The following is a 24,237-nucleotide window of genomic DNA, read 5'->3' on the forward strand; positions in this document are numbered from 1 at the left end:
CCTCCACCAGCCTCTGCTGGAAAACAAAGGGAACTCAACCAGCCTTGCTTGGATTCCTGCTAATTGAACTTCAGTCAAAATGTCATATATGGAGTACATTATTTATACTGTACAAAAAAAAAAAGAACCAAGTACATCTCAGTAACACAGAGTTGCAAAAATGCAAAAAAAAAAAAAAAAATGTTACTATCACAAGTGTCTGCTGTGTGGTAAGAAATCCGACCCATCGTACACTAGATTTACACATTATTGTACTGGGCAACTGGAGGCAGACAGAGCAGAAGTCCTACCAAGGCCACAGAAGGGTCCTTCTGGTAAGTACCTGATTTTGTTGAGGGAAGTTAGCAAAGCATCATGTTTTTCATCCTTGAGGGAGGGACTTAACCAAATCATCACTTCCTTCAAAAGGAGTACAAGCTGAGTATAAGACACAGAAATGATTAGTAATTAATTGCACCGTAGTCAGCACCAGCGCAAGAATGTGGTGGCAAGTGCACAGAGAGTAGAAAGAAAAAACGTCCAAAAGCAAAATCAGGAAGGCTAGAATTTTCTTATTTCTCTTGAATTAGGTACTTAACTCTGATAGAGTTGACTTTTTCCTCCCTCTGCTCTCAGATAAAGACGGAAGCGAGGACGCAGTGACGTAAGGCAAAAGGAACACTAAAGAATTAACTTCTGCAGAACTGGTGAGGCCACTTGATACTCTTTCAGGCTTACCTAAAGCATGGGCATCAGGACACGCAGAGGACAGAACGACAATAATCTAGTGAAAAAGGATTACATGAAAGTAGATTTGGAGTGTTTACTGCAGGAAGGTGTAGGAAGAGATCCTTCAAAAAAGTCCTGGTAGTGCTCTAACCAAGTATGTGGAACAGACGAAAAATTTGGATGAGCCTGAGCTATGTGTAATAGTATGCGCAGCAATTCACCTAGAAGATACTACTGGCTAATAAAGATGTAGCTGGGCGTCAGGCTAAAATCTAAGCACATAATTCAGGATGGTGTACACTGGCAAAGGCAGCAAATGCCAAAGTTGCTGTAGGCTGCCAGATGGTCATCTACATTTTAGCAGAACTGCACACTCTGTTTTGAAGGCTGGACTAATGTGGCCGTTCTGACAAATACAAGTGCCCTGTGTCTGCGGTGACAACGAATATCAAAAGGCATACTGCTTCCATTCCTTGTTATCAGCTTCCATCCAGTGGCTTCCAACTAGTCTCTCCCAGCTCCAAGGTTCTACTGATAAGCATCAGCTCCTCTGGTCTGGATTGCTTCAATCTCATTTTACCTCGGTTGATAAATCTGAACGTTCGTGATCTTCATCTAAATTTGCCCACGGATATGCAAATGTATTACTGCTCTTTGGTTTTGACCAAAGTAAACTATTATGGAAAAACAACAGGAAGAATAATTTCTCTCATCTATGTCAGCATTTTGTTTCTCTTGTAACTTTAAGTAACTCCTTTGGTTTATTCCTAATTAACCAGGCTCCCTAGTGTATTTATCTGGTTCTGAACATTCTTTTGTGTAATAAACTGTGCTGAAAATAACATCTTATGAATTACAATAACAGCTTGAGAAAGATACTTTATCCCTACACTATACTAAAAAGTTTTTGATAATAGTCACATTTAGATACTCTCCAAAATTTACCAATCATTTTCAAACATGAAATTTGCTTCCCCAAACGTTTTTTCCAATGAGTAAGAATACTTAGTTCTCAGAGTTCATTGTAATGCTAATGAAAACCTTTTTTCATACCGACTTAGTTGAAGGATATCCTGTCCTTCTGCTGCATTATTAATACCGCCAAACCACTGGAAAACTAATTGCAAATGCCAATTCACTTAGTGCTATCATTCAACTCTACAGAATTTTCCATTTTAGCTACAGTGTGTGCTAAGTAGCAGACAAAATATGTTTTACATGCAGTTCTCAATAGTCTTTGTTTATTTTGTGACAAAAGCCTGACCAGCATATTGCTTATGTTCCTATTTGTTTATAATTGGTTTCTTAGCATGGGGTTTTGGTTTTCTTCCAGGGAAAGATTTTTGTGAAGTGTCATACTTCCGGGGGGAAAACCATGCTGGCGCTCCTTTTCAAGATAATTTGTGATTTTTGTCCACACCAGATACACACAATGAATTCCAGGGAAGAAAAGCAACATTACATTTCTGCTCCATAAAGCAGAAGTACAATTTAGTAACGCAGGTCAGCAAAGAAACATATCACTTGAAAATTATAAAAACTTTTGCGGGTTTTTTTTAGTTTTGTCTTTTTTTAAAAAAAAAAAAACAAACCATCAGAGAGCTAGAAGATGCTTATTATGTAACATGTTCAAATAAACCATTTTATATGCCACCATTTCCTAAAGTGTACCCTGGATTACTCATAACAAACCCCATTACTGTATTGGTAAGATTTGGACTTGAGAACCTGCTGTCAGAGCATACATCTTCCAGCCTCTCATTTCTTTCAGCCACCTCCACTACTTCCATCCTTTCGTACGCGCCACAACTCTTCAACTAAAATAATGAAAATATTTTAGGAATGAGTTTCTGGATAGCAAAATATTTTGAGAAAACAATGCTGAGATAACAACTGTAGAAGAGCTACTATACAATTTTTGAAAAGGAAGGCAACTCTTCTGAAATTATAACCAGATACCCCCAAATTCCACCTTTTTCCTAGGAAGAAACTCAGTTCATTGCCTCCGGTTTACCCCTCTCAGTCTCTCCCAGAGAACAATGCATATTATAGAACTTGCTTTATTCCTTCATAGCTTCTTGCATAGCAGATCAACCTCAAAGACCCACCAGTGAAAGCTCTCCATTCTGATTTTTTTTTCTCCTTTTGTTTGAGAAGTAAAAGCATTAAATACATCGTTAGAAGTTTGTCGTTCTATACCAGACTGGCAATGGCAAAACACACTTGTTCCCTTGCTCAGAAGCATACACCACAAGAGGGCTGCATGCAATCTCACGCTTTGAAATTCTTATTTCGCAGCATTTAGGTATGTGATTCGAACGTCCAACACTTGCCCCCTGGTTTACTTTGAAAAGATGCAGTACCTTGTGAGGCCATTTGACTTACAGGTCAAGACAGAGCATATTAATAGTGGATCCTGTAAAGTTTTCAAAGTGAGAGGTACCTACTCAGTAACTGAGTTCCTCCTCTTGACCAGCTAACATGCAGCAATGGACATCGAGCAAGAAGCCAGTAAAACTCACTCTGAACAACGCTGCTACACTGGTTTGGGGATGCCCCAGAATGTCTTGCAGACTGAGTGAGCTCACTGCTTATAGTCTTGACTAGTTGAAACCCATGTTGTCTCCGTTACAACAATCTCTTCAGTTTGGGTGTAAATCAGCCCTTGTCTGGCCACGGTGCTTTCAGCTCAGAGGCAGTGGCAGAGCAAAATCATTTTGCTTCTAAAAAAATCACAGGGGATATATCCTTACTGCATAAATGCACAAAGGCTCATTATATCCCGTTGGCATTTGGCTGTTCGGTTTTAACGAATTCTGTGCTGTCCACTCCTATCCAAACAAGAAGACATGAAAAAGAATATGCTGCTGGTTGATCACAACATGTGCCAGAATGCAGAAAGGCACAAGACAAAGCCAAGAGAATTTATCCCTTCAAGGAGGAGAATGATCCTTTGAAAACGTTCTCTCCTAATACGACACTGCTATTATAAATCAGAAATTACGTATATATTTTAGCATTGAGTGCATGCTTACGTGTGTGTCTGTGTGTAATGTCAACTGAATTTGTTAGCACCACAGGTAGCATAAATCCTGATGAATCTCCACAGTCTCTCAGTATGGTTTGGAATGTATTATTCACACATTTATTAAATATTTGCAAAGCTGTGGACATGCAGGGTACACTATTTGAGACAGCTGCAGCTGAACTGCTACCTGCTTCAACAATGCGAATATACCAGTGAGATGGTTGTTTCAGCATACAACCCCAAAATACCTGCCTCAAAAAGACACAGTCCTAGCAGGTAGTACGTAAAGAATGGGAAGGAAGAAGCCACAAAGCTGCTGAGCATGTATTTCATTTACTTCTCTGATCCATACTACAAAAGCAGCAAAGCAAAGGGCTGATAAAGCCCGAGAGCTTTTAGGTCTTTTGGAAGGAATGCTTTTTTGGAGAAGTGAAGGCAGAAGCAGGACTGGTTAAATGACAGTGGTGCTGCTGACAGGATGAACCTGGAGAGCACTCAGGCAAAGAATCCTTTTGAGAGATGATTTTTCAGAAGCATCCAAGCAGATTTAAGAAACACTAATTCTTACAGGATTTTAAATGGGACTTATGTCCCCAAGGTCTGCCCTCCGTGTGTTTGGCTTTTCAACATCAGTACCCATAGCAACTTCCAGGCAACACAAACGTGCCACTGCTCACAAATTCCAAAGTCTCTGAACCGTTTTTGAAAATGTCTCTCTTTTTTATTTATTGTGAATGTTACGCTTTTCTCCTAATAGATGTCCTTACTGTCTGTGCGGTGCCAGAAACCATCAGGACGGGCTGGCTCCTTCCAGAGCAGCACAGCGAAGGACCGGCAGTTGGGACAAGACAGTCCGAAGGTTGCTCAGGTCCCTGCTTCTGGAACTGTTTTATAACCACCAAGAACACTTGCTTTTATTGTTACACTGCAAGGCCAACTATGACTACCAACACAGACAAAAATCACATTTTGCATATGTCTAAATATAAATGACATGCATTTCAGAGACGGTTATTTAAGATATTAGCTTTTCACTGTACGAAAACAGGACTGGGGAGAGACTCTACCATATTGAACGTTTATAAAAAACAGTTCTCCAGTTCTTAACTGGTAGCCATTCCACAGAAAGACAAATTTATGGGAAAACATATTGAAATCTTCTATCTGTAATATATTTCATTGTAACAGTTAATTCACAGCGTACAGCACTTCCAGTAACTGGCGTGGTGCACAGTCAGTACAGGGAAACCCTTCCTACATCTACCCATATGTTTAGTGAGAACACTGAGGGCCAAGACGTTCAGAATCCAGCAGTTCAGGAAAAGGTTGACAAAATAAGTCCCAAAGACAGCAATATTTCAGATTACATAGAACGTGATGAATGAGGTGAAGAGTTGAATTTATGCTGAAATTTATGTTTTGATAAAAATCTATTTTAAAATGCATTTATATTCTACTACAATTTTTCCCAAGCTCCTCTGCCCTCTTATGTTTTTCGTTTTTCAGTATCAGTCCCATAGCAACATCCTGGCCTCATGAATGTGGCACTGCTCTAAACATCTCTGGAGCAGAGCCTTGCAAATGACTGCCAAACTCTGGGATCTGAGTCAGCTCGGAAAAGTATGATGCTGGGCTAATTTTTGCATACCCTGAAAATAACGGCAGGGGACTGGGAGGAGGGCAAAGGGAAGAACAGGTTAAGCTGCAACAGCAGAAAGGAATGAAAGAAACACACCACTTAAGGCTTAATGATATATAAGCAGCAAATTTTGCAAGTAGAGGAGATTGACAGTTTTATTACTGTCTTACAGATTTGGGGGCCATATCTGAACAGCTTGAGGATTCCAACATTTCCAGTAACTGAAATGATACTCCATGGACCTTCTCCCCTGCCAGCAATTACTCATATAGAAAAGTGGTATCAGGAATACACAAAATACATTTGCAGCAACTTTAATGCAGCTGGAAATGAAAACAGCTAGCATCTGCAAAAAGTGGAAGAGTGGGGAATCCATCAAATACAAATGAGAATCTCCTCTACAATAGGATTGTGAGTTGGGATTAGTCTGCTCAGGCTGTAGATGCTGCTATTTTTCTAATAAAACCCATCAGGAAACATCATCTCCTAACTGAAACTAAAGTAAGTACTTTGTCCTGGAAAAAGTATGTTTAGGCTCCTCTCTACTCAAGACTGCTTGAAGCAATTACCTGCCTTACTAATAAACAGAGCTGAGAAATGGGTATACTGCATAGAACATCTGGTAATGCCATGTGATATAAAAAAAATTATCAATATTATGCCTCTGTTTACAGGAATTAATTTAAATATGCTACCAATCCAACCAACATCACCTATAAAATCATGGCTGACAAGAATGAGAGGTAATTAATAAACTTGAACTTTACCTGAGGCTCACCTATTGTCTGTCCTGCAGCCATAAGCCTTCAAAAACAACTACAAAGCTCAGTACTCTGACACAAAAAAACAATCCCCTTGACAACTCTTACAGTATTCAGTACACTTTATTAGTATCAAGCCCATCACACGGATGTAGGGAACAAGCCCATGAAGTGAAATGTTTGGTGTTTCACACAGATTCAGGGGAGCACCAAGGTCCTGCACTGCTGTGAGTGACACTACAGGAAAGAACAAACCAAATCGCTATTCCATTCAGATGGATGACCTCCCAAAACGCACAACCAGAGAGATGCTGACCAAGTCTAGACCAGCAGATACACCTCGTTACACACACTCTCGGTCCACTGCCCAGCCAAAGTGCATAAACAACCAGAAAAACCTTTTAAAAAAACACCTTGAGGAGAGATAAACATTAGATTAAAAAATAAAAAAGGCATTAACATCTCCTCAGTTCTGAAGAAAATAATTTTAGTTTATAGTGACCAACCATTTCTCCTGAACTCATCTGTGGCCAAGCTTCGTTTCTACGTATGTGATCTGATGAGCTAACATCATTCCAGACCTCCAGTTGAAGCAATTAAAAAAGTCCGCATTCGCCAAACATTACCATATCATTACCACAGATACTGTGTATTCCAAGTCAAGGGAAAACAGTGAAACCTCTAATACCACTGTGGGGCAACTGCTGGCAAATAATAACTTTTTAATATGGTTACCACAGTGACTATTAATAACCTGCAAGGAGGTAAATGGAAAATGATCCACCACGTGGTGTATCTGCATGTCACAAGCCGTAACTCACACATAAGAGAGTGTAAGGAGATTATTTCGGTAGATGGATCTTAATAAGCTCAAGAACATAAAACCTGAAATATTTCCAATGCGTACCATAGACGTGTGGGTGACACAAACATGTCAAGCTTCCAACACTCCAGGTGTAGCAATTCTTACACGGGTCCACCACAAACCCTCCAGTGAAGGGCTCTGCTCCCTTCTCAAAAGCAGTGGAGGATGGAAAGAGGCAACAATGGGGGCTGAGAGAAACAAGTGGTTTGGTAAAACGAAATTCTTCCCAGGAGAACTGAAATGATGGACTGTTTGCCACAGCAATGGGGCAAGCAGTGCAGAATACTGCTCCCATAAGACATGAAAGAAGAGGTAGTAACAGAAACTTCAACATGTACCAAAGGCCAGAAAATATCTAACAGAAAGCTGGTGCTCATTCTGAGAAATACGTCAAAGCCAACACATACAGATGTTTGTAAGATATGGTAATCATCAACGGTTAACATGATTCTGGAAAAAGTCAAGCTGCCCTTTCCCATGTGCCAGATTACAAAGACAACTGTCAGCGTTCGCAATAAAGCACAACAGCCTGCACCCGATTTTCTGCATTGTTGAATTTCACAGACATGCCTAGTGATAGAAGTGTGGTTTTGAACAAGATCTTTGTTGGTTTTGTTAATTAACTAATTTGTTATGAATTTTCTGCCAACACAGAAAAGGCATAAAAGGCATGCAAGCTTCAATCTACATACCAATATTTCTACACCAAAGGCTATGCTATTTAATGCATAGGATCTAATTCTCATAAAAGCCCAAGTTCAATTATAACAGCAACCAGTGAAGCTCTAATACTGCATTTGCAGCTGAAAAACCGCTCAAAGCTCTTTCACAATAGCTCTGTAATTTCTGAGTATCAGTCTACTTAGTAACATGACCCTGGAAGGCACACATGCACGGGGGGCGGAGGACGGAAATCGGGAAGAAAGAATTTCCTTGCATTGAGGAATGATGGTTTAGAGTTGCTGCTTAATCTCTGCAAATCTGACGGACATACGGGTGAAATTAGTTGATTGAGGACCTACAGTTAATGCTCATGTGGCCACTTAGATTTTCCTATTTCCAAAACAGACTGCTTTGGGTTTACACATGCACCGAGCAACCAGCACAAACAGGCGAGAGCCGCTCTGAGAGATGGCAGTACTGGTCAGTGTGCGAGCTCTGGTCTCGCCAAAACCCACAGAAATGTTGGCAGTGGCCCAGCGAATCATTCTGGGAGTCAGAAGTCTGTTCAGTCACAAAGAGGGAGGCGAGCTTTCATTACAACAGCAGATCTAACCCTGACTGTCGTTTGATGTGGGGCCTTTCTACACCCTGTACCTGTTACAGAGAAGACAAATCCTGCACAAAGCTGGAAGCTGCTGAAGTCCTGCTTACGCCGTTCAGTTTGAGCACATCAAAACTCTGAAAATAATTCAGCAGACACTTCTGCGATCAAGACCTGCATGCCTCACCCATTCCTCTTCTTTATGTGAACAGGAATGTGTTTGTGTATCAAATTAGAAAGCAGTATGTTAAATACAAATATCCATTCATTCACGCACCCCACCCACCATAGCCTGAGCATCTCAGTCAATGAACAGCTATTACAGACCTGAATATTGCAGCTGCATCAATTTTCCCTTTAAAAACCCCACATATAACACACTCAGAAATTGGTATTACTTCGAATGACATTTGAAAGAATGAATGGCATCCGTCTTGTAAACTGTAGGTGCTTCAGACATAACTGTGCAGAGAGCAGAAGTGTCATCTACACCCAGAGCTAAGCCTCCGGCAGTATGATGGTAGCATTCCTCACTGACACTTCAGCCACTCATAAATGCAGCCTCCGGCACCTCTCTCTTTCAAAGTGTGAGTCAGAAAAAAATATGCTGGCTACTTCAAGTTGGAGGGTGTTGTTAATGAATTACTAACTTGAGAGTCTCAACTTTAAACACTGTTTACACAAGTCAGATTTGAGCACCTTGACAATTGCAGGGCTCAAGACAGAAAAACCTCCTGTTAGACAGTCCTCCGTAAGCTATTTAGGACTTTATACGGGAGCTTACGATACTCTCCGTGCATGGCAAGAACATCCAGATGCTGCTTACAAGGACCCGCTGTGTAACTCTTTGGCTGCTTCACACTCCAGCAAAGGTGAACCAAACTGTACGTATCAGCTTTGGAGAACTGCTGATCATCATCTCCTGCCTATTAACTGTCTCAGATATCTATCAAATCTGCAAATCAAAAACTGTCTCCCTAGATTATTAGTTCAAAAAGTGCCACATAAGCCCATTGTACCATAACCCAAATAAATGGCATTAAAAGCTAAGTACATAAATATGCATACACGGATACTATAGCTCCCAGAAAAGCACACAAAATCAACATAATAGTCACCAAGTATCACAGGATTAAAGTATTTACATATATATAGAGATATCTTGGATTGAACATCTAAATACAATTTTCCTGCTCTAGCAGTGTAACAGATTGGGATGCTTGCATGCAATTCCTAAAATGCTGTACAACTGTAAAACTCAGGTATAAACATAGAAGATACAGACTGGTTTCTGATTGTGCGTATGCAAACATTTCTTCTGGGGCAAAACTATCAATTTTGAACCAATCATAGAAACAGGATGAGAATCACAGTTTCTTCCCTTCGATAAGGATCTGCAATGAAGGCAAGCATGTTAAATTTGTATCCTCCTTTATTTTAGGATGCTGCAGTTGGCAGCTGTTATCTGCAATATTTTTTCACTTGGCTAACTATGAACCAGAAATAAATTTGAAGCTGAAATACTACAACAAGATAATAATTCTGACCCTCCATCATACTGTAAAACCAGTAAAATATAAGCCCCATAATAGGAACATCCAGTTCAAAGTACCCAGATATTAAAGACTGTTGATGGATACAGAGGAAGTGTCAAAAAGAGGTCAGTTAAATTTTAATGTTGGCAGAAATTATTGTCTTCAAACGTACGAATAATTTTCTAATGATGCTTTAAAACCTTAGCTCTGTCTTAACACTTACTGTTTATTTAGTCCTGAGAAAATACTTAAAAGCCACGAAGCAATTTTAAGAAAACATTTGTAAACAACTATTTTCTCTTGACAGACCATTTGGCTACAATTACAGATATTATGCCAAGATAATATATGTAATTCAATGAATCCAGACAATATTGAACTAGTATTATTTTCCATCTCTTTGAAACTGAACATTCAAGCCATCTGAACTTTCAATGTCATTTGGGGCTTCAGAAAAAACTTTATAATATAACTAGGCCTGAAAACCTGTATTTAATTTCTGCGTGACCTCCTGACCTTTTGTAAAAGGATCTCACAAACTAGATCTTCAAGAACATTATATAAACCATAAATGCTTTTAATTAACATTATTAAAGGCATGCTTATGTAAATGTCCTATTTAAATTCCTGCACATTTCTGTTATTTTTGCAGTCCCGCGTTTTGTAAAAGGAGACTATCTGCCTTCACCCAAGTTCTGCCAAAAATTACTCCACACATATAACACCTATTCAAAGTCTGAGGCTTTAAAAAAGGATTACACATTATTTTAGGAGATAGTAAAAGACAGGTAGGTGATGATGAGTTAAAAAAAGTAATGACCAATCTTCATTTTGATGTCTAGAGCTCATTTTCTGTTGCTCATTCATAAGTTCTGAGTCTGTCCTTCAAAAAATGCTCACCTTTGTTCCCCAAAGAAATACAGCATAAAACTCTAGTACCAGGTGCTGATTGAAACCAAGATTCCTAACAGCTGAGGCAAGACAAACCATATACTTGATTCAACGAACAGAATTAGAAAGAAGCAAATCAACTACTTTATTTCTCTTTGCTTTCCATCGACAGCCAACTAACCAGATGCAATAGTACTTGGGATTGCAGTGGTCACTCTGGTCAACAAAGGTTTGGTCTTCCACAGGGTAATTCCCCTGGCTGCCACGATAAGTGATCAAAGTGATCAAACATGCTTCAGCACTGAGAAAACGTGGAATTAATTGAGCTCATACACTTTAAGTATTTTGACAGACTGAGGCCAAAGTGTTTGCAGAAGCAAACTTTAAAGCATGCTAGGAAAAAAGGCTAGTGCTATTTTGAGTAACATGCATCAGTAAGATTAATGAAGATTCTCACAAACCTGCTTTATCTGTTGCACAGGCTATCACAATTGACTAGAAGTCCAATAATTGTTCCCAAGAAGGATGATCTACTTGCAGGGGTGAAAAATGCATATTTATATTTTTTAATCTACATTTAGCCTAAGTATTTAATATTTTTCCATCTTCATTACTCCTTACTGAAATTTTTGTTCCTCTCTTACTCATTCCACGTCTTCAGGCAATACTTTACAGTGCCCATCAGGTAGCAAGCTGACCTTATCCAGCTACCACGTAGTCCTTCCCTCTTTGTGTTCTCACGTCTATACTGTATTTTCCCTTACCATGCACAAACAATGACATTATATTAAACCATCCTACTTTAAATTATATTGAGCCAAAGGAACACAACTCCCCCAAAATCAATGCTGAATCAAATTTATGTCTCTCTTGCTTGAGAAACAGCAAGAACTGCAGTCCTTATCCTGCTGAACACCTAAAGCGTGTTCATAGCGTGTGTTCACTCTCGGGTGACTCTAAGGTTTGTATGAATGAGGAAAGAGTAATGTGATCATTTACAAGTCAAATAATATTTTCACTGTCTTGGCACCTGAGCATAATGAAAAGAAAAACTTGTCAGCTTTTACTTGGGTTTCATCAGCTCAGGGGCTAAGTGCTCATGAAGAGCTAGAACATGAAAAAAAAGGTGAGACTCGCAAGCCACAGATATGTATGGCTAAACAATTTTTATTGCTTTTTTGGTGGAGGTTATATAGATCCTTTTGGGTTTTTTTCTTAAATCCCATAACCTCAGGAATGACTTAGAAACCATCACAGCAGCATCTATGGGCAAAGAGATCCAACAGTTGAAGTAATGACCATATAAGAGCGAGAAGGCGGCCAGAGGAATTGGAGCGTTGGTCATCACCGGCAACAATCCATTCAGATGGGTCAGAAATTGTTGCCACTATGGAAAGCAAAGGACTGATAACTGCTCAGATTATGGTATCAGGGTGCAGACAGTGCTTCCTCTAGGAAGAAACTCTCCTGCAGAGATACAAGCAACATTTTACTGCAGGCTATTTTTTCCTGATTCTTCATTTCCTGTTCAGAAGGGTCACTAATAGTTATTTTTATCTAATAACAGGTAATTCTTTCAAGCTACAGCTTGTAATGCGTACTAACCAGGGTTCTTGCCAAATTAAATTCATTTTTTCAACATCTGAAAGGCAGTTAAACTTCTAATGACATTTTCCCCTTCTCTTCATCAACCTATTTTTGGAGCAAAATAACGTACTCGGGCCTGAAGTAAAGACACTTGAGCCTCAGGAAGTGAAAACAGCCACAAGCCAAAATGTATTCACAGGAGAGCTATGGGGCAATAAGGTTGTCATCTAGGCACAAAAATACTTTCAAAGACATAAACATGATCTTAAAATCTCTACCACTCCCTCCTGCATGTTAAAGTCACACACACGGCTTTGTGCTTGCAGTTGTGGGCAAGAAAAAACGGAAACAAGTTTATTTTTATGATTATTACTACTATTGTAGCATTAGGACAGTCCAGAAACAGGGACTCATGTTAACATCATATCCTTAACAACCCTGGTCTCCTTTATTACTGCTCGTATAAGAAATCAGAATTGTAAAAAAAGGGCATTTAATAGTATAAATAATAAGTCAAACCGGAGCTGCACAATAACGTTAGGTACCATCTGTACCAACTGCATCTGAAAAACTACCTGGACATTGACATTGTACAGATGAAAAAAATAAAAAAAATATATATATGCAGGTATATAATATACTGAAATGTTTTACTGTCAAGCAACTACAGTTAAGTTGTCCAAAAAAATAAAACATTTCAACATAAATGGTCCATATTTGGTACACTTGCATACAATTGAAAACCGATTCTTAAAATTAGTAAGTAAAAACTAAGCATTTTAAAATGCTAGTTGAACTACCTTCTCACACATAATTTACTACATAATAGCATACAGTCATAATATATGTAGCTTATAATGCCTAGCAAAGTACCCAGTACCTAGTAAATTCAGTGCTAAAGGGGCATTAATATTTCACACAATATTTGCCTGCCTTAAATAAAAGTAGGACTTAAAAGCATTTGAAAGACTGGTGGAAAAAAAATCATCTAGGAATGTTTTTGGTTTTTCTCCAGCTTTGTGCTGCAAAAAACCAGTTAATCAGCCTCAAATATTTTCCTTTTTATAACTCAATAGCCTAATTTGCATAGATCTCATACAGCAATAGAAAAGCATTTTTATAAAATTAGAAAATGACTGTATAACCACAAAGCTTATTTCTGCAGCCAATACAGAATCTTTTTTTATTTATTTTTAAGTTGATAATATTTCAAGTGGAAAATATTCCTTTAACTGAAAATTTATTCCAGGCTAGAAATATTATTATGCACTAGGTTAACCTAGTGCTGAAAAGTTTTAAGTAAAATGAGCTTTTGAAATTGCATATGTGGCAATTTTTTTTTTACTACAGCAAATTGAGTAATAATTCAAGATAGATGAAAATCTAAGACATTCACCACTGAATGTCCAATAAAAATAGGGCCAAACAGATATATTGTCCAGCTAGGACTGTCCAGCTGGACGAAATATCCAAGTGTTTACAGTGGTTGTACGATATCTGTTTAATAGGAATCAGGCAAAATGCAAGCTAGTTCTGCTCCTAAAATCCAAGTGAGTATTCCAACAAGGAAAAAACCTACCAGCAGACCTTTATTCTTTTTATAATCTCAAACTCCTTCCTTTGGCAGTCAGAATAACCAGCATGTGTTAAAGAACTAGAATCACTTTTCCCTGAAGAACTAGCTTCTAAGTCACTTCATATCTACTGTACATGTTTATTTTCTTCAACCATACATTCATATATGCTGCTAACATCCACTCATCTGTATTTGAACCACCACCACGTCAGCGCCTTTTAATGGTTGCACCAGTACAGCCTCAGATCTCACTGAAACGCCCGTTCCCAAAACAACCTTCAGATGTCTTGGCCTGACAAGGAAACACATCACTATATTCTGTTCCCCTTATAATAGCGACTTGATCTCTACCCCCAGATTAATACAGAGGTGGAAAACCATTCCTAGGTAAAAATAAAGCATCATGTGTTCTCTTACCCACCACTCTGCCAAGCAGCACAACTCCTATTTTACGCAGCCTTTCCAAGTCACCATGAAACGCTGCCAGCACTGGGCAGCTGGACTTGCTGCATCTACCTGGTGCTGTGCAATCCCCTTACCCATTTAACACAGGAACTCATTATCTCAGCTTTTGGACTTCAAAACAGAAGCTCTTCAGAGGGTGATTTTATATACATGTCTGTGTGTTCAGTGTCAGCCACCCAGTTCAGGTTAAGGACTGGTACAGACAGAAAGGCTGAACTTCCTTGGGGTATTTCCCACTATTTTTCTGAGGCAGACTACTAAACAATCTACAATATGCAAAAAAAAAAAAAAAGGCGCGAAAATGTTGTTCTCATCTACTGCATATCTCTTGATGATACTATTATCTGGTATCAACTCTTTTGAATCTCTCCATGTTACAATCATTTTAAGTAGGGTTGCAAACAAGGGCTTTTTTGTGAGCGGGATACCTTAAGTTTTTCTGAAATTACTGCAAACAGTTTTGTGAACATCAGCTTCTATAGCTTGGGTGAGCTTCATTAACTTAAAGGAAAAAAGAACTTATAAATACAGAGCAGGATTACCTTCCCTTAAACGCTCAATCACAAAAGTGAATCCAGTCGTTCGCGGATGTAAGACGTACTCGTATTTTCGAAGTCCATTCTTTTCAGCAAATTCATTACTGCGGGCTTTGGTATTGGCTGAAGGAGAGAATAAAAAGCACCATTTTCTATTAGTGTGCAAGTAGACCAAGAATTAAATATAATCATTATACATAATGAACAGTACAGCAGCGGTTCACACAGTACAAATGTGCAACAGCTTTTCAGGTGGAGGCAGACTGCAAGTGTGCTTTCAGTTGCCTGCAGTATGGCACCAGGAAGAGCAACGTGGATTGCAAGAAAAGCCTTTTTACCCTCTCATCTCCTTTTAGAAAATAATCAGCGAATCCTTCACATTTATCAAATGCAATCTAAAATCTATAAATTGTGTTCATAGTTCTCTGTATGCTTCAATACCCATTTCACAGTAAAATGCGTTGATTGGTTTAATTTTATTTTTTTTTAAACTCAAATGGCACAATGTGTAGTAATGCATGTTTGATATTAGGTATTTCTATGAGGTCTGTGTTTAACCGCATTAAACTTATTTCAGAAAGAAAACATTAAATGGAGTAAAACAGTTAATCTAACATGTTAAAATGGTATTTTACATCTTCATTCTGAGCGTGACATGTTTTATTCTTCCACCTGCGCTGCACATACATACCTGTTGTAATTTTTGGACCAACTGCCTCAGTGTTACAACACCTGCTTGCTACTATACAGAGTACGTACAAGGCATCTGGAAAGCAGCACGGCTAAACCCTGTGACAAATATGTTTTGAACCTCTGGCAAAAGAAATCTCTCACGAGAAAACTGAACAAAGGCTTTGCAGACCCAGTTGCTAATAGAGACCACTAAGCAAGGCCAACACAGATACTAAAGCAAAAACTGCAGACAGGTGGAGAGGAAGCAATCTGTTCTCCAGTGATGTGCCAGAGGCTCTTCCAAGCAGCCCCAGTTAGCAGCCAAATGGACTTTGCTGGCTACACATGCTCTCTCACTGGGGGCATTGCTGTGCCTCCCCCAGGGCCAAAAGGCAATGGACACATGCAATGTTCCCTTGGCAACATGAGGGGAAAAAAATATCAATTTTAATGACTGTTTTGTTAAATAACTCCTATTTATATTGTTTTACAAGTGTTTTAAAAAAGAAAAAATCCCAGCAGCAGATCTATGGAACAAGATCATTGCCTAAGTGAACTACATCTTTTTCAAGCAGAAACAGCTCTTTTTTTAAGCATCCACAGTTAACCTTAACAGAGATGGGCAATAAAGTAATGACAAACATATTGCTTCTTAATAATTAAACCGAATTTATTCTGATAAATAAGTCCTTTCCCTTACAATCATCGTAATCTTCCTTGTAAAGGAAGAATAGCACAAGACAAATCAACAGTAGTGTGAGATGTCCTTTTTGCAGTAATGCATCTTCCTGCATCTTTCTTTTTTTCCCAAATTACATGAGCTTTTTGTTTATCAAAAAAATGTGGACGTCCTTCCTAAAGAACTGTCTACCTGTTAATAAATGCTACTGAGCATTTTTTCCCTGTGGCTCTCTGTCCCCATGTGTAAAAGCACTACTATTCATACATGCAACCCTTGAGATTCTGTGCACAGACTTTGTGCCCGTGGGATCTGGAGGAAAGGAAAGTTGTTGCATGGTAGCCAAGCAAGTGATTCAGCAAAGAGAATCCAAAGATTTAATTCTTGCCAAATTGCCAAAACGTACAAATACTTAAAAATATTACACCTTCAAAAAGCATTGCTGAAATTACAGAATGTGTGAAATACTGAAATTACCCTTGGCTATGTATCTTAAATTTATCTTTCCTTGGACATATGTATTGTGTCTTTAACCACATGATCAGAGAATCTATCTTTGTCTGCTCAAGTACTACTCCATTCAATGTTGAAAATGGACTATTCTGAATCAGCAAAGGGAACTTGCATTTAGGACTCCTACCTCTGCGACAGTAAAACCTGCAAAGCGAGTCGTGAGCAAGACTTGGAATAACAGAAAAGGCAAGAGTAATGTGGAAATTATTAAATGTTCCTCTGAAAAGCCAGATTCTACCTCTTAGACATAATTGTATTGTACTATTAGCTCAACAACTTAAACTATTTATTTCCTAAGAAATGACATTGATTACCAAGACTGTTCCTATAAGAAGTATACAAGTCAAGAGTTCTTTTCCAGATTCTGTGGTGATTCAAGTAAATGTTTTAAATCGATTTATCATGAAGTTTTTAAGCTAATGTATTGTTTATTCCAAAGGACAGAAGAAGTATCTTCTTTATTTTCTGCATGTCCAAGTTTGGGTTTCACTTTGGAACATTTGCAATCTGCACATCAAGTCAATCAAAGCTTTGAGACACAAGTGCCATGTAAGTCTACATAAGTTAAGCAGTCCAAAAAAAAGAAAAAAAAGAAAGAAATAATTAAATCTAAGTCTTAAGCGTCTCAAACTGCATACAGTTAATGAGCACTCAGAAAAACCTCTCCATATGTCTGCTCACTAGCACTTTGTTTCAGAGGGAGCACGAAAACAAATTCCTTGGTGTCTGCAAAACACTCCTACTTGCACCACAGGAAAACCAAAGAGTTAAATGGGCAGTTTCATTTTCTGAGCAAGACCTAACTGATGCTGCAAAAAAAGGGTTTGGGACCTCCACTGCCCTTTGCCTTGAAGTAATAATTTTCAAACCTCCTCTTAGTGCACCTCCCCACACTTGGAAGGAACTCACTGTAAACATCTGCAAAACATCCTCCAAATTTCCCTTTACTACACTGCCTTTCTAAAAGACGTGTGAACAGCTGGACACTGGCACACCAGCCAACACTGTTCAGCTATTTCCTGATGTTTGTATCCCTGTCTTGCCTCTGGACTGTAAGTTTTATATAACAGAGATTGCTCCCTTCCCCTTTTGCATGACCCTAGCGTAATGGGATTTTAGAACTAGAATAATGCTCCCAGCTAATACAATGATCATTGTCATCTGGAAAAATCATCTCCCTCTTCCCTTCCTAACAACTATCAAGCCACGGGTTTTTGTGCATTAAACTATTACAGCAAGTCAGGATGGTCAAAGGATTTTGATGCTATCCTGAAAGCAAGGGTAGGATCTATCTTCATTCTACCAAAAGTAAGAATAATGCCCTTTCTCCCCCTCCTACTACTCTCAGCATTTGAAGAAAACAGTTCCTTACTCTGCTATCACTCGTGAACAAATGCACCGGCTGCCATTTTATCAGATGTAAGCGCCTTGGTGCCCACTGCTGTTTGGGATCTGTGTGAGACACCTGTGCCTAAACCTTCTGAGGGAAGTTTCAGAGTCTCTTGCTCTGAACTGGAATCAACAAAAGGCAGAAAATAGGTTGTTCCCCATTACATGAAACCTAGAGGTCAGAAAACGGATCCAGGAAATTAGAAACCTATTTTTACATCCTCTCCAACCTACGGGAATTCACACACCAAACCCCTCTTTAAAGTCCCTTAAAAAATAAACCAGGGGACGCTGTCAGCGCTGCAAAACTTACACAGATGCCTCATTCTGCAATCCAGACTATAACATTCTTAGGTGAAAGAATTAAAAAAAGTGAAAGATGCCTTTGTAAGCCTTACAGTGAAAACACTTCCTTAAGAAGAGGAAACATATGTTCTCTTCTTTGCTTCTACCCAACTAACACAAATTGCATAAAGCAGCTCTTGAAACAGGGACTGGAAATGAACTCAGTGTGGGTGTCCTCAGCCTCAAAAGGCTGCTCACATCAGCTGGCTAAGGGCAATGCCTGCTCTCGCTCACCCGCTCTGAAAAATACAAGCAAGCATTGCTTTCTAGAAACAAGTCTTTTCTTTCTTACGCTGTATTTAAGCCAAGCTAAATCTACCCCCCGAGTTTTTGGTCAGTATTCCTGTCAGGTGTATTTTGCATTTTAATTCTTTGGTCCTATTTGCTCCTATGATTAAAAAAAAAAAAAAATACTATCTCTTTTTATGTAAAGCAGTGAGTTTATTAAGAGGGAGATGTGGAACCTTTCTTGATCCAGAACTGCTTCATGCTCTGTCTCCTCTGGTCTCGCACTGACTTGCCTCTCCTCCCATCTCTTCCAGCTAATACACGCTGCCTCTCAGAGGGTATGTTCTCTAGGGTGGCAACAAGTATGAGAAATCCAATTTATTTGAGTCTTTAGACTCTACTGCAGAGCAATTGTCAAACTACACAAAAGAAAAGAATTTAAGGGTTCTGGCCATAACATCTTACATTATTTTTTTTTGGTTTTGTGCTGCCTTTGGTACATCATTTGATTACATTTTTTACCACTTATCTCAAAATGATGTGGGCAAATCCCATTTATCACATTTTTACGTTGCTGGAAAGGCTCAGAAAGTCGGCACTTTCTAGAAGCACCACACTTCAGAATTCCATTTAAAGTAACTGGAGGAAGAGATTACACTAACACATTTTCTTGACTTTTGCGTTACAGATTTTTAAGAAATTGCTGTTGCTTAGAGGATAAAGTAAACAAATTCAATTTTTCTTAAAGCAAAATTATATCTTTAATTTGTGAGCTAGTTTTGAATTAAACCAAAAATCTCTAGAATTTCATGAAAGCCATAATGCAGTAACAAGCTGCATTCATGTGAGTCTGAATAATATTTGGAACTGAGGCTCCAAGATCCGCACCCAACAAAACCCTGAGTCTGTGCTCCCCATGAAACACGTACGCAGTATGGGCTCCTCTCAAACAAGCTCACAACCTCACATGCCTGGACCAGCCTTGTCCATGCTGATGTGTTCCGCTGGATGAAGAATTGTAAACTTCCTTTATCATCCTACTGAAAAGCTGATTCCGACAACTTTAATACAACTATTTCCGATCAACTCTCAATGGGTGGTTTTTTTTTTTTTCTAGTACTAGTGCACTGAAATTTAAGTATTAAGTACTACCTTTTCCTTTAATGTGACTTGTAATAAAAGCATGCATGTAATTCTCTATGACTTCAAGTACTCTCAAATGATATTGTGCCAGACAGTGAAAGAAGAAATGAATACTCTAAAAATACCTCTAAAAAAAAAAAAAATGTATTAGAGGTTTGCATAGAAACCATAAAAGCTATATTGGCTCACAGTTAATATTTTAAGACAAATTAAGCAATTTTTCTTTGTGCTACTTTCAAACTATTGCATGTTAAATCAACCTCTACCAGTGCTTTTGAACAATATTTTTTTGCATTACCAAAGTACATCATATTTACTAGAACAGAGAATATTCCAACTGCAGTTCATTGTTACCCTCTAGACGGACTACTGTATGTGGTCCACATCACAACACTCCTGCCAAAATCTCTAGCAAGCTTTCCTATTGTTTTTTTAGCTGTTCCTCAAGGAAAAAAGGTCTGTGCAATCCCATTCTGTCCACCTGTTCCCCTTACCTTTTGAAGCTATTGCCACCTGGCAAACAAAGTTTGACAGAGACAAGAGATTCAAAGAACATGAAGACCTACAGCAGTTTTAGAAAAACCAATGGCTGTGTAAAAGGGGGTCTCCAAGAGCAGAGACCTCAGTAACAGGAAAAGCCAGGGCAGGCTCCACAGGTGTTCAGTGGGCTGGGGCTTGCAGCACAGCATGCAGCAGTCCATCGGTTAACCCAGGTATTGGTGAGGACAAGCCAAAGCACACGATGCCTCTTGCTGAGACGGCAGCAAGAGATTTGTGGAGAAAATGTCACACGGAAGGAAACACAAGGAAAAAGAAGTTGGAGTGAAGAGACCACGTACAGGGATGCAGACACAAATCCATAGGAAATGAGACTTTAACAGGCGCAGAGCAATACAGATTTTTTTTTTTTTGTTATTGCTTTCTGAAGAATTACTATAAAGACTCTTGTAAAGAACACCAAGAACAAGCAAAATGGTGGGTTGTGTTCCAGCTTTCCAGAAGCTTATGGTTGCTTTTTCTTCAGGGCTTCAGAAAGTCTGGCTATATGTTTATCTGCTTAGGGCTTCCTTTGAAGCAATTACAATAAAATACCTTCGATGCACTTAGCTTTAACCTTGAAGTACTCCAGAGTGAAAAGATGACCAACCTATCAGAAATAAGTATATAATTATTACCTCAGACCCTATACATCCAGTCTGCATATACATTGTTCAGGGTTTATGACATTACTATTTCTAAAATTTATTTACGTAGCATCATCCACTGCAAAGTACTTCACCAACTTTAAGTCAGGCAGTGGCCCATGTACAAATACAGTCATAATTTAAATTTCTTTGAAATCTTTCCTTCTTGAATACGTGAAAACATTATACAGTTTCTTATAAAGAAGAGTAAATCTATCATTGTCATGTGACCACTAAGAGAAAAAAAATGATAGGAGCACAGAGCCACACAGCAATTCTGCTCTTCAGTGAAGTACATGTGAAACGTTATTTTCCGTTTTAAGTACCAGAATCATTTTTTTTTCAGAAGTAATTAGCAGGTTTGGAATTTGGTCAGAAAAGAAGAGCCATTTCCTCTATTTTTACAAAATGTTCCCAAGGATATCAAGTGACCATTCAGAACAAAACTGCAGTTTGTTTCTTATTCTAAAAGATCGAACACAAGGTTGCAATAGGTCTTAATATGTCAGTTTTCCAAACATATTTTTTTCAAATTCTTACACAAAATACATTATTATGTTCTATCATTCTCACATGGCATAACTTATTGCTTGGTCGGGATTAGCTCATCAAAGGATTTTGCCCTGTCTCCCATAATATTTTAAAATACATGAGCTAATGTTTCCTGTGAAAACAATTAAAGCAAGCGAGCTATTTACTTTCAAAGAAAAAGCCCTAGGGTTTTCTCTATACATGTGATCATGCACAAATATAGTATCAAGGCAGCATTCATTACGGATGGCAAGTTAGAGTGCTAAACAGCAGGCAATTTAACAGGTCAGGAGCCAGCACGGCTGCCCAGGGAAGGAGTGCCCTGTGGTGTCCTCTGCCCATCGCTCCATCCCTCCCACCACGCTGCTTCCTCCCGGGGCTGCCCAGCAAACGGGGGAAACGATCACCAGCATCTGCAGCGCCTTCGGAGGAAGAGTGCACTTAGTGCTGTTCGGACACTGCGAAGTCGAAAGAGTATGTGTTACACACGCATAAGGAAGGACAACCAGAACAGAAATACCTTTTAAAAAAAAGCCAAAACCTGTGTTCAGAATATTCAGTTAGAGAATTTTTTTAATATTCAGTGAAGAATCTTGGCTGCATGAATTTCTCAGTGGATGGTATCAACAGCATATACTTAAATTTAGTTAAAATCATTTATATCTGTTTACAACAGCAGAGAGAAACCCCTGTGTTCCCTTAAGCAACTCCCCATTCAGGTGGGAGCATCCCCACCTGTGGGACTCTGCAGCACAAGTGTTAACACACTGCAGCTGTCTCAGTCCTTAGCTAACTCCTCTTTGTTAAAGGTGCAGTACAAAACTTGCTCAGTTCTTTAAAATCTTTTGTCTCTGAGGAATACTGGGAGGGATTAGAAGGAACACATAACTTATAGTATAAATGGCAAACAATCCAATTGTTTCAGTCATCTTGAGATGGAAACACCTGTTCAGAAAGAGAGTATGTGCAACCCAAGGAGGAGCCTCCTGGCTCCATAAATAATACAAAGATTTAATCTCATAATTCAGACCTAGGAGGGGACAGTTGTTCATGAATTCAAGGAAAGAAAAAAAAAATTAAAATTTCCATCTTTTTCCTATTTTTAGATACAAATAACTAATTCAACAAGAGATATCATGTGAAGAAGTCCAAGAATATACAATGCATTTATCCTCTTTTAGGAAGGCTGCTCAAGTGATGACAATTCCCTACAGTGTGATAGCATCTGAACACTACACATATCCACTTTTAAGGATATCAGGAACACAGAAGAACAAATAGCAGTATATGCTAGTTATTTGTATACTGTGTCTAGTACTTACTGATCTGACATTGCAATAAAATAGGATTTTAGAGTATCTGCAATGGGAAGTATAGTAAAAATCTTTTAAATAAGCTAAAACATATAAGTTTAATTGCAATTGATTTTCTATTTAAAGATGATTCTTACCATATCATGCTGCAGGCATGAGCCACCACAGAATAGTCACACAATGTCATATTTTATTGGCAATTGAGTCTTCAACACTGGTTAGCAGCTTGCTACTAATGCCATAAGATATTTTGGTAGATATTTTATTAAGAATTAATACTGCAGAATCAAACTCATTAGATTTACTCTTATGGTAATGCCAACATTTGTTTTAGGGAGATAATTTTCTTAGAGGCAGATACTGACTGCTTACATGGCCTAAGAACAAGTATCTCCATCTTCTCTTAAAACATTAGGCAAGAAATCTAATAGAATCAGTAGTTCTCCTCTTCAATCACTCTTCCGTAGGTCTGAAATGATTCTGCACTCTTTGCCACAGTAATACAGGAAATGGGAACACTCAAGTGATTTATTCCAGGTCTTGAAACCTACTTTTGCTAATGCAACGTACATACAGTACTGACCAATATAAAGCCATCTCAATCATCAGATGCTTTGAAACCTAAGTTATTTCAGGAAGACTGGCAAAGCCTCTCAGTGGAACTACACTCGTGCCCCTCAAATGAAATCAGCACCTATGATCATTTACTACAGTTTCCACAGTCCATGAGAACTCAAGTCTTGCTCCAGCCTTGGACTTTTTAAAACTATTCCCATAAACAACAGAGAATTTCCATGTTGAACATTCCACGAGAAGATGACAAATGCAGCCTACCTGTGAGATCAGTTCCTTCCGGAAAGATGAGGAGCTGTAGCGGTTCACGAATGTCACAGAAATAATCCAGCATTTTTTCAAAGTGACTCTTGTCATCTTCCCACTTTCTCTGAATGAAAACAAAGGCAGCAACCTGCATTGCCCAACCTAAAGTTTAAAAAAATACACCTTTATTAACATTTTACTCTGATACTTCCACAGTGTCTGTTACTCCAGAATAATTTATAAACTGTTAGATGTATTTTATTTCCTGCCTGCCTGTCCTCACCTCTGAGTAAGAGCACTGTTACCTTGTAAAATGAGTTTTTGATATGAGGCAAAAGAATGCATAATTTAAACAAATCTAAACAAATTTGGAATGGCTACGGGTTTGCACAACTGAAGTTACCAGAGTTAGAAAAGCTTTCCAGAGAGCAAGAACAGGGTCAATGCTGTCATGAAAGGAGGTGTAGCGAGGTAGGTGATGGTCTCTTCTCTCAAGTAAAAAGCCATAGGATAAGTGGGAGTGGCCTCAAGTTGCACCAGAGGAGGTTTAGATTGACTGTTAGGAA

At 38.7% G+C, this 24,237-nt stretch overlaps 1 protein-coding gene across 5 annotated transcripts in view; it reads right to left on the reverse strand.

Annotated features, from left to right (window-relative positions):
• Nucleotides 1-24,237, reverse strand: part of LCLAT1 (lysocardiolipin acyltransferase 1) — a 117,042-nt gene that overhangs the window by 38,285 nt on the left and 54,520 nt on the right. For 4 of the 5 annotated variants that reach the window (XM_055816139.1, XM_055816136.1, XM_055816137.1 and 1 more), the window contains 2 exons: nucleotides 23,687-23,833; nucleotides 14,862-14,978 (listed from right to left, as the gene is read on the reverse strand). In XM_055816139.1, the coding sequence (XP_055672114.1) occupies nucleotides 14,862-14,978; nucleotides 23,687-23,833 (264 nt within the window). The remainder of the gene's footprint in view (nucleotides 1-14,861; nucleotides 14,979-23,686; nucleotides 23,834-24,237) is intronic. The other variant, XM_055816138.1, reaches the window with a different exon arrangement.

This window comes from Falco peregrinus, chromosome 11 (genome assembly GCF_023634155.1).
Source record: "Falco peregrinus isolate bFalPer1 chromosome 11, bFalPer1.pri, whole genome shotgun sequence".
Taxonomy (NCBI): domain Eukaryota; kingdom Metazoa; phylum Chordata; class Aves; order Falconiformes; family Falconidae; genus Falco; species Falco peregrinus.